This window comes from Lipophrys pholis (genome assembly GCF_963383615.2).
Source record: "Lipophrys pholis genome assembly, chromosome: 5".
Lineage (NCBI taxonomy): Eukaryota > Metazoa > Chordata > Actinopteri > Blenniiformes > Blenniidae > Lipophrys > Lipophrys pholis.
Window position 1 is genome coordinate 11,532,345 of NC_137628.1, and position 17,308 is coordinate 11,549,652.

The 17,308-nt window shown below is 43.5% G+C and overlaps 1 protein-coding gene across 1 annotated transcript; it reads right to left on the reverse strand.

Moving 5' to 3' along the window:
• Positions 1-1,334: 1,334 nt before the first annotated feature.
• LOC308109854 (ectonucleoside triphosphate diphosphohydrolase 7-like) lies at positions 1,335-17,130 on the reverse strand. Its single transcript, XM_080463665.1, has 13 exons — positions 16,951-17,130; positions 15,582-15,677; positions 13,160-13,342; positions 10,409-10,614; positions 9,545-9,695; positions 9,160-9,263; positions 8,430-8,489; positions 8,200-8,348; positions 7,851-8,017; positions 6,154-6,475; positions 5,979-6,064; positions 4,512-4,673; positions 1,335-4,424 (listed from the first exon to the last, which is right to left on the reverse strand). Exons 2-13 carry the CDS (start codon positions 15,587-15,589, stop codon positions 4,208-4,210), a joined length of 1,815 nt encoding a protein of 604 aa, XP_080319791.1. The 5' UTR covers positions 15,590-15,677; positions 16,951-17,130; the 3' UTR covers positions 1,335-4,207.
• Positions 17,131-17,308: the final 178 nt, after the last annotated feature.

The following is a 17,308-nucleotide window of genomic DNA, read 5'->3' on the forward strand; positions in this document are numbered from 1 at the left end:
AGATAAGTATATAGATATTAAGTCCATGGCTACTAGGATAAGCCTCCATTGCTGCATGTTCAGGTCAGACATATAATTTGTCCTTAAAACAAAATCATGGACTACACGATGGGATAACTATACTATGGATAATAACTGGACTTTTTACAACCATCCTTCCTTATGCCCATGAACGACAGTTGCTCAATGCCACTGTATATTAAAAATGTTGCTTTTTCAAATAAAGAGTCTTTTCATGTCATAATCACAACCTCCAACATCTGAAGTCTTGATGTCTTAGTTATTAGGCTTTAATATCATCTGTCTGGCCGATATGAAATGAGCCGCATACGGTTTCCGAACTGAGCGGTTTGACGCCCCATTCGCCTCATAAAACGATCAAACAGAAACATTTAATAACGTCTGTAAGAGTGACTGAAAGCAGAGAGAGGGTCGGCCTGATCTCCTCGGAGGAGGAGCACCTCAGTGGAGCTAAACGGTGTGATGAGACGGAGGAGAAGAAGAATCTGCTCTGTCTCTGTTGGGGTTCCCTGACGCAGCAGGAAGCATCCAAGAACGGTGAAGCAGGAGGTTTAATTAGCACAAGAAGACACCCAGAAGAAATTTCAGTTTAAATTGATTGTGGATGGCTCTGATGGGAGAACGTTAGTGCAGATAAAAGCCGTCTGAAGACTGACAATCAGATCGCAGAGAACAGAGGAAACTGTCTGGCTCTACTTAAACCTCTGCTCATTATCAGTAGAATAACTGTAAAGTAGTTCTGAAACTCGAGAGAACAGCAAAATATAAGGTGTCAAAATTCCTAAACCGACATTAAAGGATGATTAAAAACAGCGTATATGTGCTCAGACGTATTAATGGTAATTCATTAGACCATGACCAATGACTTAAGCTTTGAATGGCCTCGGGCCTGAATACTGTACATCTCAGACTTGTAGAATATGAAGCATGCACTTCATAAAACTCACTTTTATTTACTCAGGTTTTCCAATTACAAAAGAGTTGAGTTTTTTTTATATACCTTTACATTAAAGTTTTTTTACGTTATTTGTTTTTTTTCTACCTAATTGCTTTGTTTTAATGCTTTTCTTTCATTTCCTTGTAAACCAGTTGTCTGAATGCTGTTATATACATAAATCAACTTGCCTTGCTTTCTGCTAGAACTTTTGGAAAGCTGTGAATGCTTCTTGCTTACTTGTTAAGACCAAAATGGCAGATCAACGCCTGTCTGTGCTGTAATCGCTAATACTGAATCAAGCCGCGTTCCAACTTTACACACTTTTTTCTTTTTAAATGAGTTCTGTCAGGAATGAAGTGAAGGTGCGAGTCAGAAGCAGTTTTATTACAAAAAGATTTTTTATTGCATTGTTTCAATTCACATTTATGTCAAATGTACCTCAAATTAGAAGAAAAAAAAAAAAACTAAAACAAAAAAACATGACTCAAGCATCTCATTCAGTGAATGAACTGTTCCACATTGCACGATGCCCAGGGCTGAAAATACAGCCACCGATTGGTCCAGTTAAACCTCGGAGGAGGAGTCAGACAGAAGCAGGAAGGGGAGGAGCTTCTGAGTGGAAAGGTCTCATACACACGTTTCACAGCTGAGACCTCCTGAGCTCCTTTCATGCTGCTCGAGCAGCTTCAAAGACGATGAGGCTGATGTCAAATTACAAGCTATTCTAATGCAGCACATAAACAAGAAGAGGCTGGAGCCAAATTGCATGCACTTTGTTTGGAATTCTATTAGTGAAGCGTGAGCAATATGAGCTGGCTCCACAAAGTAAAAACCAGCTGGATGAGGCTGGTGTTAAATTACATACACGTAACAAGACTTTCAAAGAACTGTGGGCAAGATGAAGAGGGTCAAATTACAAGCCTGCAATGCTGCATCTTGGAAATGTAAAGTCAGTTACAGACTATTACAATTGTGAGCCTGGTGTCAAATTACAAGAACTCGATGCGACACGCAGACAGTGTAGGATGATTGCAGATTATCTTTAAAGTCTGAATCATGAGCCGCAACTCTAGTGGTTACCTAAGAATAAGCAGCAGAAGAAAGTGAAGCCTCTTATATAAAGAGGCTGTGGTCAAATTACAAACACATTGTGATGCAGGAGAGCAGATGAAAGACACTGCTGAGAGGAACGTGGGTTTTTAGGATGGTGGTCTGACAGGCTGCAGAGAGCCGGATTGAAACCAAAATAAACCAAGTATGAATTTGTAAAGAGAAACGAGTGCAGAAACAGAAAAGTTCTCTCCAAGTATCATTCACTCAGTTTCTGTAAAAACAAAAGGAGTCATCATCGTTCAGCTCGATGGTTCATGTTCCTCTGGATCAACTCAAAAGAATCTACAAGTTTCACTGCCTGTTGCTCAGACGCAAACGTGCATCGTCATGGTCTGCTGACATTTATCCAACCACCACTAAAAACACAGAGGATGAAGAGAGCGAGCGTTGTTCTCGACGAGGCTTTCCTCCTCGTAGAAACAGCGTCGACGTTGTTCAAGTGGAAAACCATATCAAACACACGAATCGGTTTAGCAGCCATCGCAGCCCGACTTATTGCATTGAGTTGGTCTGCTCTCAGCGCCTCCATGAAACCACTCCGCAGTTCTCTGTCGTCCAGGAAACCTTCCAGAGGCTCTGGATACGAGCTGCTCGGTGTTTCCAGAGGACGGGTTGGTGGGAGGCGGAGTCCGCCACCAGGACAGCGTGATTACAGCCGTCAGCAGCTCCGACACTGCTGCTATTTTAAGATCCTCAAATGTCTTTTAAAAAGAAACAAACTCGGGAATATTCACGGATAGATTTGAAATCTTCTCGGCATTCATTCGATTTCAGGCTGTTAAAAACCTGCGAGGAGTCGTCACCCATTAGCACTCTGAGCTTGTGAGAAGTGAGAAACCGCCAAGCAACGTGGAAATGATTTTTAAAGAAAATTGCACATTAGCAAATGAGGCTGAAACGTAAAGGATTAGCATTCCACTTAAAGTTACCAACACGATTTAGATTTCATCCAGCCTCCGTTAACCACACCTAAAGATGGTGTCGAACAGCAATGAATCACATTTATGTGAAAAAGTAACACTTCAACCACTGAAGCAAATCGGAGCGAGAAGAATTAGTTTGGAATTCAGTTCTACATGTTTTTGATTCATGCGACTTCAATTCTTTGCAGTTAAACTTGTGACTTGAGCTTCATTAGTGTCTGTAATCGAACACAAGTTTGATGGTTTGTTTCTGTGGCGTTCCTCCCTGTAACACCGTGAATCTGTATGTTAACGTGTTTGTAGCGTGGAGTTCACCGAATCCAGGACTCGCATCAACATGTCGCAATTCTCCGCTAATCCCACTCAAAGGATCCTTTGTGAGGCTTTCTGTGTGTACACGGAGCCTCGTCTCACGGTGGGTGGTCCTTTAAAACATCTGGCTGCGTCTGTGTACGACACCGCCGCCCTCCGAGGTCTCGCCGCTGCCGCAGCCTGCAGGCAGACTCTTCCTCTCACTGCGCAGGGCTTAGAGTCCTGAACAGGAAGTCGTCTGGGAAAAGTAAACAAGCGCCCAGAGCTCAAACTGAGCGGCTTTACTGAAGCTATTCTGTAAAAAGTTGCAACAACCAGAAAGAACCAAAAATCTCAAACTGTTTTCTGTTGTTCTGAAGGCTTTTTAACTCGTTACCAACTCTCAACTTGTATTACCGCTCTGTGCCACCAGATGGTGTGTTGAGTCGTTCCTCACGTCCGTGAGCTCTGAAGCCGATCGCTAGCAGCTTGCAGCCAATAAACAGGCTGATTTAGGCCCACGTGATGTCATGAGAGGGTTACATTTCGACTCCCGTTTACGGTTTCACCAGACGTTACATCGACGACTTTGCAGCTTCCTGCAGGATTCAGACTTCACATTAACGCATTAATAAATAGGAAGTGACATGAAAACAAGAAACTTAAATAAAAGGAAAGTGATCCGACAACAGATGAAAGCTGCAGTGACTCACCATCGCCCCCCAATGTACACGCGGCGAGGCTTGAATCTGAAGTTCTGGTACTTTTAAAGTTTAGGTTTGGTCCATGATGCTCCATCATCCTTTTTTTTTTTTTCTTTACAGTTTAGTTTGATGGTGCGATGCGTGGCTGATTCCTTTCATGAGAGAACTTTGTTCAAGTCTGAGGTGTGTTTAAAGCTGCGGTTTGATTTCCCGGCTCATCACGGCAGCAGCGCCTCTCCTTCCTCCACCCACAGTAGGTTGAGGGCCTCAGCCTGCCGCTGCTCGCGCTGGTGGATCCTCCGCAGGCGCAGGATGTACAGCAGGATGGCGAGCACCACCACCAGGATGCAGAGCGAGAACAGGTGGTGGTTGTAGACGAAGGAGGAGCGCAGCCAGCTGGGGTGGTTCTGCCGCAGCGTCTCCTGCTGCAGGTCCCTGCAGAGCGGCGACACGCAGCACAGCACATGTTACGCACGGATCAACGGCTTCTGTTCTGGTCTGCTTTCACCTGACGCAACTCACCTGAGCGGCAGGAAGCGCGTTTTGAAGAGGATGGCACCCAGAGTCCACTGCACCTCCTTGTCGTAGACCAGCTGGGCGGTTCTCAGGCTCGGGTAACCGGGGGGGAACCGGAAACCCGAGTGCAGCACCTCGTACATCCAGGCCGACTTGAAGCACTGATACCTGTGGAGGAGTGGACACAGAGCTGAAGCTGCGGCGCCATCTGGTGGCAGGAAGCAGGAGAGTGGCAGGTTTGTCTAAAACCTTCAGTTAACAGGCTTCTTAAGTGAACTTTTTCATCATGTTCATGGATTAATTTTGATTTTATGGTGGGAAAAAATGTCCAAAGAGGGAATTCTTCTGCCATTTTTCAAACATCTAATATCTTCAATAATGAAAAATCGACACGCTGTTGAAGGGACTCAAAGGAAGATCTGCTCAACATCAGGAAGCAAACAAAAGTTTGAGAAAACAAGTTTTCTTCAAGGAAAAGTTTTCTAAAAAGTTTTTCGTTACAGCAGCTCAGTTTGTGGTTGATGATTCTGAAGTGAAGCACTCAGTGAGGACGTCACATGAACATTTTACTGGATATTAATCTCTGAGCCTCATCCTGTGGGTTTCCTCCTGGTTAAATCAAGTTCCCAGCTCTGCTTCCTGAATGTGGAGCTCAGAAGAAGCTCAACAAGAAGTTGGTGCATCTCTGAAAATATTGAAATCTTCACAATCATCTGATCGATGGACACATGAAACCGAAGAGGAGTCCTCAGATTACTGTGAAACATGGAGGAGTTACATCATGTTGTTGGGCTGTTTTGCTGCCTCTGGTACCATGAAAGAAAATCAAATCTGATGATTTTTTCTGTCATTTCACACAAAAATAAATGTTCTGCATTCTCAGAAAATTGGAACAAAGTTTTCAGCTCTGGTTCATCCATCCATCCATTTTCTCCCGCTTATCCGTTTCAGCACATTTCAGTTTACGAGGAACATGCAGCTCAGTTTCATCTTGACTGAGCAGTGCCATAATAACTTCATATTTACGGTTGTCTTTGTTGTGGCACAGACTACACCAGATGAAAATGTCTATTTTCACAATTTGTACAGAAATTGACTACAACCTCAACATAGTCAATTTTAATGAAATCTTCCGGTATCTTCAAAATACAGTGAAACATGAAAAAACTATTGCTTTATGGGTGTTTTTACAAACTGCTCTTGACAGCATGGCCTTCAGGCTAATGCTAGTTTGCTATCTTTCATGGCAGCATCAGAGACACATCAGCTCAGGTGTCAGCGTTGTGTTGTGTTGTGTTTGCTCCTCTTCATAAATGTGCTTATAAACCAATGTTTTCTTTGAAATTTGTAGAATTTGCTTGATGTTTGGCAGCAGGACTGGAGCCTCTTGTGGGCCGGTTTTGGCCCACGGCCTCATGTTTGACAACCTTGTTCTAGTAAGAGATGCTCAGTCCAACAGCACCACCAACTCACTTCAGCCTGTTGATGTCAGCCTGCTGAGAGAACAGCTGGTTGTCCAGACGCTTCTTCAGCGTTGACCATTGGGTGGCGCAGTATTCCTGTTGAATGAAGCGAAAACAAAGCTGAAGCCTCCAAACGAACCAAAAGTAGCTCTTTAATGCGACTGGCGCTGCTGTGCGTGCGATACCTTGGCAGCCTGGGAGTATTTCCCGCTGTGGTACTGTCCTCCGATCCGCAGTACGTCCTCCATGCAGTAGTAGAACTCCGAAAAGCCGTAGAACTCGCTGTTGCTGAAGTTGATGGGCGCCTGGTAGACGCCGCCAGGGGACATGGTGCCATTGTGGAGGCCCAGGAAGGGCCTCACCGCCTCCTGACACTGCGCCCAGTCGCCCTGACCTCGCAGGTACAGCGTGCGGTTGTCACGGGCGACGGTGTCCGACAGGTCGACGGGCAGGCAGGGATCCAGGTATGGCTTGTCGTCGCTCAGCCCGGTCTGAGTGGTCAGAAACCTGAGGGAGTTGAAGGTAAGGCTGCTGACAGCGGCGGGAAGAGGAAACGTTTTCCTGATGTGGAACTTTAGTGCTCATGAGAGTGGCGAGCAGGTCTGGTTTCATGATCTCAGCTTGTTAGGAAAAACATTGTTCATGGAAACAGTCTCATGTGTTTATTTGTCAACTGACTGTAAATATTTGTGCGAGTGCGTCTTCGTGTGGACACACACACACACACACACACACACACACACACACACACACACACACACACACACACACACACACACACACACACACACACACACACACACACACACACACACACACACACACACACACACACACACACACACACACACACACACACACACACACACACACACACACACACACACAACTTGGATTTCTCAACTTCCTGTTTTACATCACACTGCCGTCAGCTCGATATGTCATTATTTACTCACGGTTAAACATCATGACCCATTTTATAGATTTTACACCCGAATGCAACCTAAACCCTGTGGAGGAAAAGTGAAGCTCTTTCATTTCTTTATGATGCTTTTGCTCCATTAATTCTATTTAAAACATTCTGTTTCATTAAAACTAAACATCACTTCCACCTAAACTCAAGCACACTTTAAATCTACCTTTTCTCACTTTCACATTATTTTGACTTCCCTTGTTGAATCGAACACGGCTGACTGTGAGCTACGTAGTGGAAGTGTGTGTTCATGTACACGCTGAAGAAAAAACCAATGTGACGTTTGACTGAAGTTAAAAGTTATAACGTACCGGACTAATGTAAATGTGTGTCTCCGTGCATGCAAGTATGTGTGTGAATGTGCTTCACTCTGATAAAGTATCGAAGTATTTACCGGTAAACACTCTGCAAGATACCAGAGAACAAATTTTTCTGATAACTTTCATTTTCTTTAAATCTAATAACAATTACTTGAACTTGCTCATTTTTACATCCTTCAAACAGGCGTATGTGTTCTTTATAATCTCTATGAGGACGATTCAAGAGTCATCGAGTTACCAAGAACTGAGTTTTTATTTTGATCAGAGTCTTATTCAACCAAGAATCTGTACTCGAGTACAATTAACAACCCCGTTGCTTCTACGGGCTTGTGAGTCTTGAAAAGAAACAGAAAAGAGTGTGTTTAACTCCCTTCAGCTCACTGAGGTGTCACTAATTCCTCATTAAATTGTTCTTTCTGGATGACAACTGCAGCCTGAAGCAGTGAAATGAGACATTACAGCCTCTTGATATCTTCACAATAGCAGGTCAGCAAAAATAAGCTTCCGAGCATCACCGAGTCCAACTGAGCTGAAACTCTGGAAAAGAGGAGCGCGTCCAGAGCAAATGGCGGCTCATTGTGTGTCTGACCTGTTCTTGGTGAAGGTGTTGTTGAAGAGCTGGTCCTCGTAGCGCTGCCTGGCCATGTTTCCTCCGAAGCCGAGGAAGGTGGTGACGTAGACGCGGTACACGTGCTGCGTGTGCTCCACGTCGCAGCCCAGGTTGAACTCGGCCAGCACACTTTTACCTGCCTCCTCCTGAGGAAGACAGAAACATGAGGAGTCTGCTAGGGAGGGGGGAGAGAGAGGGAGGGGGGGAGAGAGAGAGAGAGAGAGAGAGAGAGAGGGCGAGAGAGTGCAAACGAGAAAGCGAGAAAGTGAGCGAGAGAGCGGAAGTGAGAGAAAGCAAGAGAGAGCGACAGAGCATCTTACAGCCTCACCTCCTGAGGAGAGCTGAAGCTGATGGCGCTCGGCACCTCATAGGCAATCTGCAGCGAGGCTCCGCCCATGTCCATAATGCCCACTGTGCGCCGCCTGCTGATTGGATGTTGATTCTGAGCACCTGTTGTCACCTCCACTGTTGCGTCCTCTGAAATTGTTTGGTAGTTTTAGACCGAACATTACGGCACAAACGTGTCTGTTTCCAAAGTGTTGTTGAAATCAAACTCACCCTCATCGGCATGATCAAAGCGGCCCAACACAAAATTAATGCCAATCCATGCATACACTCCTTCAGGGTGGAGAGGACACACACACACACACACACACACACACACACACACACACACACACACACACACACACACACACACACACACACACACACACACGTTAGAAATGTAATGTTCAGCAGCACCTTCAGAACAATATTTCAAGTGAGCATCGTTTTTCTTTCAGAAAAAACTTGCGTTTACACGACAACATTTTGAAAACGATAACCATATGGACAGACGATGAAGTTAGATTGTTATCATGATGACTGTCAACTATGAAACTACCAGCTTCCAGGAGATTATGGACTGGGAGTCATGACACCCTGGAGGAAACATTGTTGTTATTGTCCAGCTACTCACACATGTGCCGAAGAGCCATTTACTAACAGCAGTGGTGTGAATATGCAGTCGCAACATTTCACTGAGATGGAGCCTGAGCCTTTTCAAAAGTTGTATTCTTTTTCCACTTTCCATGGAGACAGAGTCGGAGTGTTTTCAAAAAGTTTCCCATTTACATGGAGACTGAGCATTTCCAAAAAGTTCCACCTAGTGAGCAGTTTTCAAAAAGTTGCGTTTTCAGTGGCTCCGAGCACCGTTGTCGTGCAAACGAACTCCCATGAAGAAAGTTTAGCATTTTCGCTTGAAATCGTTGTCATGTAAATGTAGCCTAAAAGTAGTTCCATTTACCTTCCTGTTTTCCAGAGATTACTTCAGCGTGTGAGCTGGAAAACAGGAAGTCGAACTCCAATGGGACGTCGGTCACCAGGTCCTCCAAGATGGCCGCCTGCTGGCTACACACACACACACACACACACACACACACACACACACACACACACACACACACACACACACACACACACACACACACACACACACACACACACACACACACACACACACACACACACACACACACACACACACACACACACACACACACACACACACACACACACACACACACTTAAATAAAGTGGACTAAGACAAAGTCTCAGACAGCTCTATGTAATGAGTTAGAGCATAAACCCAACAAGAGAGAAGAAAAGAGGAAAAAGATGCGAGTGTTCACCTGTCGGACAGCAGCCGCATGCCGGCGGTGCAGAGGATGTAGAGCGGCGTCTCTTTGTGTTTGCTCTGCGGGACGTGAGCGGCAGCGAAGCTGAGTAGAGGCTGCAGGTAGCTGCTGGCTTTGGTTGGAGTGTTGGCCAGCGTGGAGATGCCTGAGGGACAGGGACAGGGACAGACTGTTCAGTACGGTCAGATACAGAACAACACAGATCACAATGACAAAACTGCATGGATCTGATAATCTCATGATTTAAAGCCAACTGGCATTATCCGACCCACAAGCTAATTATTATCACTATTAAATGAGGCAACTGCTTGAATGTGTATATAAATATATATAGATATAAATTTCAATGAAAGTTAACAGAAAAATGACTTTAGCTTGTTTGTGCGTCACAAACAAGGTTACCGGACGGTTAAGATCATTAATAAATGATCAAGAAGAGGTTTAACTCAAGTGTTCCTGTGGACTTGACATCTTTTATACTGTCATAAGATTTTGTTTACATCTGTTCTCAGTTTCTTCTCCGCTCCACAGGTGTGAGAACGGCTCGTTACAGAATGAGACGTTCCAGGGTCAAAGCCTCCATGTGGACTTTGGCAGCAGCTCCCTAATCTAATCTGTCTGCCGTGACTGAGATAAAAGACAAAAACACTTCATCCAACCCATCGGGGAACAAAAACATGAAACCACCCAGACCTGAAACACAACCACAAATAAAAGATTAGAAGAAGACTAAAAGAACATCTCTTCTTCCAGCTGTGAAGAACCGTTTCACCAATGCTCAGCAGGATTTCATTGGTTTTCCGTTACAGGATTAAAGTGGCTGTCGGGTGCCGACGGAGGAGAACCGTGCCGTCTCACCAGGTTTGATTTTTTTGACCACGGGCCTGTGGTCGCGGTCTCTCATCTGTCGGATGTCCAGCAGGGTGTGGGGGTTTCCGTTGTGGGGGGGCCAGTAGTACACGAAGACCCTGGAGCCGCTGCTGCCGCAGTCTACCACGATCCCGTAGTTCAGGGCCGAGTTGAGAACGTCGGTGGCCTCCATGGACTCGGCGATGGAGAGATATCTGGAGGAAAAGGAAACCACGTCGGGAAAGGAGAAGAGCTGTTTAGGGGACCATTTACACAGCAATGATTTCAAGTGAAAACGCAATGAAAGTCTTTTCATTGTGTTTTCCAAATTAGAGTCACTAAAAATGCAACTTTTTGAAAAGAGCTCACAAGGTGGAACTTTTGGGAAACACTCGAGCTCCTTCGTGGAGTGGACGGGTGAAAACGACACTTTCTGGAATCGGAAGCTCTACGACCGCGTATGTGCACTATGGCCGTAGTAAATCGTTCTGCACATGTGCCAGTAGGTGAACAATAAGAACCTCCAGAGTGTCATGACTCCCACTCCATATTCTGCATTTTAACTTGAAACTTCAGATAAACAATCCCTAAAGCTAAGTTCACACTGCAGGAAAATGCAACCCGATTCCGATTTTTGCAGACCAGACCCAGGCCTCCATCATATGTGGTGCCACATCGAATGTCTCTGATGTCTTTCAATGCGACCGAAGTCTGAACAGTCAAGTTTCATGTATGCGATTTCCACGTCATTGACATGAGACCGACGTCACCGATCTGCACTGGAGGAAGCAGCTCTGCCAAAATGTGTGAGGAAGAAACGGACATTGTAGACACAGGCGAGGGGATTAATCGTCAGAAGAATTGTGAGGTTTTGTGTCAGTGAATCTCCATTCTGACCTGAAATCAAGCAGCTTCTTTCTCCATTTCTAGGAAATCTCTCAGATATTTATTCTATAGTTTCTAAAGTAATAGAAGAAAATCTCCATTCATACATGAAGCAGCCACCATGTTCTGCATGATTCAAAATGAAGAAAATGCGTCGACTAACAAAATGCAAACTCTCTTTCAACAGTGATACAAAATCAGACCCTCATTTTCTGCAATAAGCTGATATAAACGAGACATTTAGACTAAAGCAGCAGATGTGGTTCAAAACCGGCTCAAGCACCAGATGGAGAGTCTGAATCTGACTGATTCCAGCCTCTTCAAGAAAGAAACCTACAATTATCCATCATCATGGAGGATTTTAACGATCGGTCTGCAGAGAAGTGACGCTCACTCCACTAAATAACAGCGTTGTTCTGGCAACACCCACAAAACAGAAAAAGCTGCAAATTACTTGTAACATGCAACAGTTATGTTTTCCAATATAATCTTGAGAACAAGGTTTTCTTTGCTCCTGTAGACCAGAAGTAATAAGTACAACCTCATCCTTTTGTCTTCGTTTGAATGGTGCCCATTTGTGCGACCTTGGTGAATCTGCAGAGCGACCAACGTTTCCTTTGATGCAAATGTTTTTCACAATTAACTCTGACATTACAGCTTTTCTGCTAAAGCTACTTTAATGGCTTCCACTTATCGCTCATCCACAGACAATAGCACCATCTACTGTTCACTTATGGGTGTTGTTTTATGTCCAGTTGTCTCACTAACCAGAGCAACTGCTCAGAAATTTGGAGGAATAATAACTTTTCTTAAACATCTCCAGCTCGTATGTTTTGTTGTTATTAGACCCGTTTGTTCGTCAATATTTCAAGTGAAAACGCATCATTTTGGGGTTTTCGTTTCAGAAAAGTCTCACACTTACCGACTTGAACGTCCTGAGAAGGAGCCCTGCCGTCCTCAAAGACCCCTCCCACCCAGCTCATCACCTGCTTGAACCGACGCCTTGGGCTTTAAATAACAGCTGACCTGGACATTAGTGTTTTAATCTCTTTATTGCAATCCTGCTTATGATCATTTTATAAAGTGTGTTCAATTATTTACCTCTTTAAATCAAGAAAGATTTATACAATTCTCAGTGTACTTTCACAGATTTTCTTGACACACAAGGAAGCAGCCCATGTAATTTCATTACTTTACACATATAATGAAAAAGAAAGCTATGCAGAGGACAACACACTATAAATATTGTGCATTAACAATGGTGAGTACCACTGTCAGATATTCGTATAGGCAGATGAAGTTGGATTGTTATTACGGTGATTGTCAACTATAAAACTACCAAGACACAGGTGCAGAAGAACCATGTACTACGGGTGTAGTGGGCATGCACAGCCGCAACTCTTCCACCGTTTACACGGAGATAGAGCCCCAGCATTTTCAAAAAGTTGCCTATTCCCCTTATTTCCACGGAAACTGAGTATTTTCAAAAAGTTGAAAATGAAAGTTTTTCATATCCACTTGTGGAGTTTAGACGGGACCTCACAATCAGTCAGTTTTAGACACTGATGCTCGCCACTGCTTGACGGCGCTGCTGTGCAGCACACCTGCAGCCAGTCGCAGGTTATCAGCCGATGATGTTGAGTAAGAATATCCACCTCAACAGATGTCAAGTTCACATGCAGGAAGTTGATTATCTTCCTGTGGTGAACATTTTTTTAAATAAAGAATAGCTAATTATAAAAAAGTGTTTATAGCCGTGTTTCAATAGGACACATACGTGACTGCCTGTTCTCCATCTTGATTCTCAATATATCACATTTTCCAAAAAATGAATCAGATCACCGTCACACACCGGCTGGGTAGCGGTCCACTCACTTGTTAACTCGGGTTCCGGCCCGCCGCTGGCCGCCCCAGAGCTGCCTCCGATAGGTCCCGAGGAGGAGCAATGCCGAGGTGATGAAGAGCAGCAGCAGGAAGAGCCTCTGGCGGGGGGCGCAGCCCACCGACAGCACGGACACGCTGCAGTACCAGGAGGCCGGCAGGCAGGAGAACGTGATCCTGCAGGGAGGAACAAAACTGCTTCAACACTGACAACATCAGATTGTCCTGTTTACATGAACACTGAACGTAATCGGAACGCTGCGCCGGACTATATGCATCAAGATGTGACTCGACTCATTTCAGTGGATCAATCCCATGATGCTTTGCACTGTGCGCCCGTCACAAAAACAGCATATGTCAAAGTTCGTGGAATTCTCTGTGTGTGTCAAGTATTTCAGCTATTCTGTCTTTTAATAGGTTTAAAAGAATTGTTTTCTGCACCGACCAGTTTTGCTTTGCTCCCTCCATCTTTCTTAAAACACTGGTGTGTATACGCGGTCACCTCATGACCTTAGATGATGTCACAGACACGAACGCAAAGCTCCGACTGCAGGAAGCAACCAGATATTCTGTTTACATGGACTATGATCTGATGAAATACTGGACTACACCACCTCTTACAATCCCATTGTCATTTCAAACTTGATTGAAATGTTTATATGGTCCATGTAATCACAACTATTGTGAGCTACTACCGCTGGAAATGTTGCTTCACTTCCTACTTCAAAAAAGCTACAGTGAAATGTTTCAGTGATGAAGTTTTTATTGTTCGCAGCTGTTCTACAGTTACTTTAGTACACAAGAGGACAACTAATTTTCCCAAAGGGCCACGTGAAAAATTTGCACTGCTATTAAGGCCTGAGACGTAAGTTGACTTGAATTTGTTCTCAATAAGAATTATTTCTTGATAAAATAAAAGCTGTTTTTTTAACATGATTTATATTTGTACTGTACTTTTGCTCTGTGACACTTTTTCTTTCCCAGGCTCTCTCTGGAAATCATGATTACATTTTTTAAAATTTAAAATTTCAGTAAATAAGTTGATGAAAATTATTCTTCTTCCCCCCCCCCCCCCCAATGTAAAACAACCATTGCATGAGGTGAAACTTGCATTATTGCAACCAATAATGTAATAATGGCCAATAACCTGGAAAACTTTGTTATTATTGACTTTATTACATCTAAAATGGTCAGTCATTATCAGCCAAAGGGGCACATATGGCACCCGGACCTCATGATGCCCAGATCTGTTTTTGGCCCCGTTTACATGACATTGTTTTAAAGTGACACACAAAAACGTTGGGTGTGTCCTTTTACACTGACAATGGTGTTTGACAAGAAAGGCAAGAGCACCCACTGGTGGCCCAATACAAAAGCATTTCTGCAATTGCTGCGCAAAACATTGCCATGTAAACACAAATCTTTTCTGAAACGAAAACGCAAAAGCGAAGCGTTTTTCACTTGAAACGTTGCGTAAACGGGGCGTTAGTACCCCGGCTGATGATGAGAGAGCTGCTTCTTGTAATGAAAGTATTCAAAGATCAGTGCAAACAACGTGTATAGTAAGAGGCGTGACACCACAGACAATCAACTGAGCACAACAGGTGAAATGCGGTGGAGACAGACTTTTACAGGAAGATGAGCACCACGAACACCATTCACTCAGCGGTTGACAATTTCTGCAGCTGAAAACCACATTCATTACTAATTTTCTGTCATCATCACTGCAAGCGTGCACTCCGTCTCATTCCACAATTTAGGGTGCTCAAACAAGTAGGTCAAACAAATTCTAGCTCAGGGCCACATGCAACGCAATTTCATCCAGAGTGGACTGGCCCAGTAAAATAGTGCCATAATAACCTTTAAATATAAACTTTAAAGTTTACATTTGGTAAAAGGAATTCACTTATATAGCACTTTTCAACTGCGTGAGGAGCCCCAAAGTGCTTTACATTGTTAATCACATTCACCCATTTACACACATTCACACACCAATGGAGGCTGCAGCCATGCATCTTAACACAAAGCCAATTTTAATAGAACCTTCTGGTGCAGAATACAATGAAATGTCCAAAAAACTTCTATAACTGTTGCATTATGCATGTTTTTACAAACTCACGCTGACAGCATGGTTTTGAGGCTAGTTTGATAGCAAGCTGTCATGGTAGCACCACAAAATGTTTACAATTTGCTTGGGGGTTTGGCCTGAATGTAGCTGGTTGTGCTCCAGTTCTGGCCCATGGGCCTTGTGTTGGACACCCCTGCGCTAAATATAGACACCAAGTTTCTGTATCCCATGCTTTGAGAGGCGCAGACTAAACTCAGTCAGGAATGTAAAGATAACTTTGAGATTGTGACTCCAGAAGGTCCAAACACAAGTTATTCTCAGCAATAATATCTGTTATCAGTGTTGTACCTTGCCATGTGTCCAGCTCAGCACACACACAAGTTGTCACCTCATGGCGGCTGCAGGCTTGTTTGGATCCAGTCCTAACTTATGAAGTTTGTTCTGCTGGAAGAGAGAGAGAGAGAAAAAAGAAGTTAAAATGCCTTATACAACAGTCTCTGTGAGTCTTGAGTACAATTACTAGAGGTGATCGAGCATTTTTTTGTTCCAGGGATACATTGAGGAATTAGAGAGTAGCACCCCCCCCCCCCCCCCATTACTACAGGTGTACAAGGCAAGTATAGAAGCAAGAATGCATAAATACACCATGTTTCCATATTTATGTCTGAGAATTTTGTGTCTGTTATTCCAGTTGTCTCATGCAGATTTGTTCTTTTCCTGGGTAATTCTTTTCATCTTGTAAACCAGTGGATCTGTTAGATGGAGAAACATTTTCCTGAACTGAAGAGGCAATTACAATCAGAGTAGAAACCGTTTATAGGGCGTTATTTCTTTTTTGTTTGTTTACTTTTCCCAAAACTGACACGTGAAACCACACAGGAGTAGTCAGAATTTCTTTACTTTTCAAGTTCAAAGTGTAACCGGTTTGACGAGGAGGGCTTTGGAATCTGAGGGAGGAATTAACATTTCTCCCAGGCCTTCACACAAATAATCAGATTGTATGAGAGAAGTCACATAACAAAAAACATTACGATGAGGTTATATGCTATTGTTAGAAAAAGGAGACTATTGAAGCACCAGAATCCCTTAAGGGTAATCTTTTAAATTACATATAAAGCAGAGTTTTGGATCTAAACCACACCAGACTTCAAAAAACAAGTCTAACCAAAACAAGCTCCGTCTGATTTATGAATAGACTCAAGTTCATTAAGGCAACATTTAGTAAGACGGACACTCCTTCAGAGGTTAATGAAGGAAATTACTACTAGTTCCTATGTACTTAACTGTTGGGTTGAGCTGTAACATGAAGCTTAACTCTATAGATCTGTAACAACTGAAGCAGTATTGTAAAGTTTAACAATGTATCTTCATTTGATCCGTAACAGGTAGGCCTACTGAACCTGACTGAGGCGTGTTGGACGCAATACAATTGAAATACTTTTCTAATGCAGAAGGATTAACGTCAGCCTGTGTCTCTATACTGAACTGTAATATTATAGTTGAGAAATCCTTTTAAAATGTAGCTTTAGCATTACCCTTACCTTTTCAGCTCTGAAAAGGAGATTAATGTGATGCATACAAAAAACGGCTAATACTTCAAACAAATAGCTGCAAAAAAAGATGAGATATTAGCGACGAAATTGGTTTTTCTGTGTAAAAGAGTTAAACCGGGTAACGGTGCGTTAATGAAACACTAGCTATCTGTCCCGTAACTCACCTAATGAAGACTTTTCACGGCCATGACGGTGAGACAGACACGGGGCAGAGTTCGTCCGCGTTTGAAAAAGAAAACGTGAAGATTAAATGTGTTTTTTTCTCTTACGGAGAGGATTTTAAATCTGAGTCGTCGACGTTAACAGAGGAAATGACCCAAAGAGAGCCGACACGCTTCCGGTCTGACTGAAGGGGACGTCATCACTGACGTAACTGCGCAGACGCGTAAACTGTGAGGCATTCAGGGACTGCAGGAAAAATCACAGCTCATTTATAAACCGCAATTATAATGCTCTATCTGTAATCTTGATATTTGCTTTATGTCGTTTATTAATACCTTACCAAATATAGCTATAATGTAT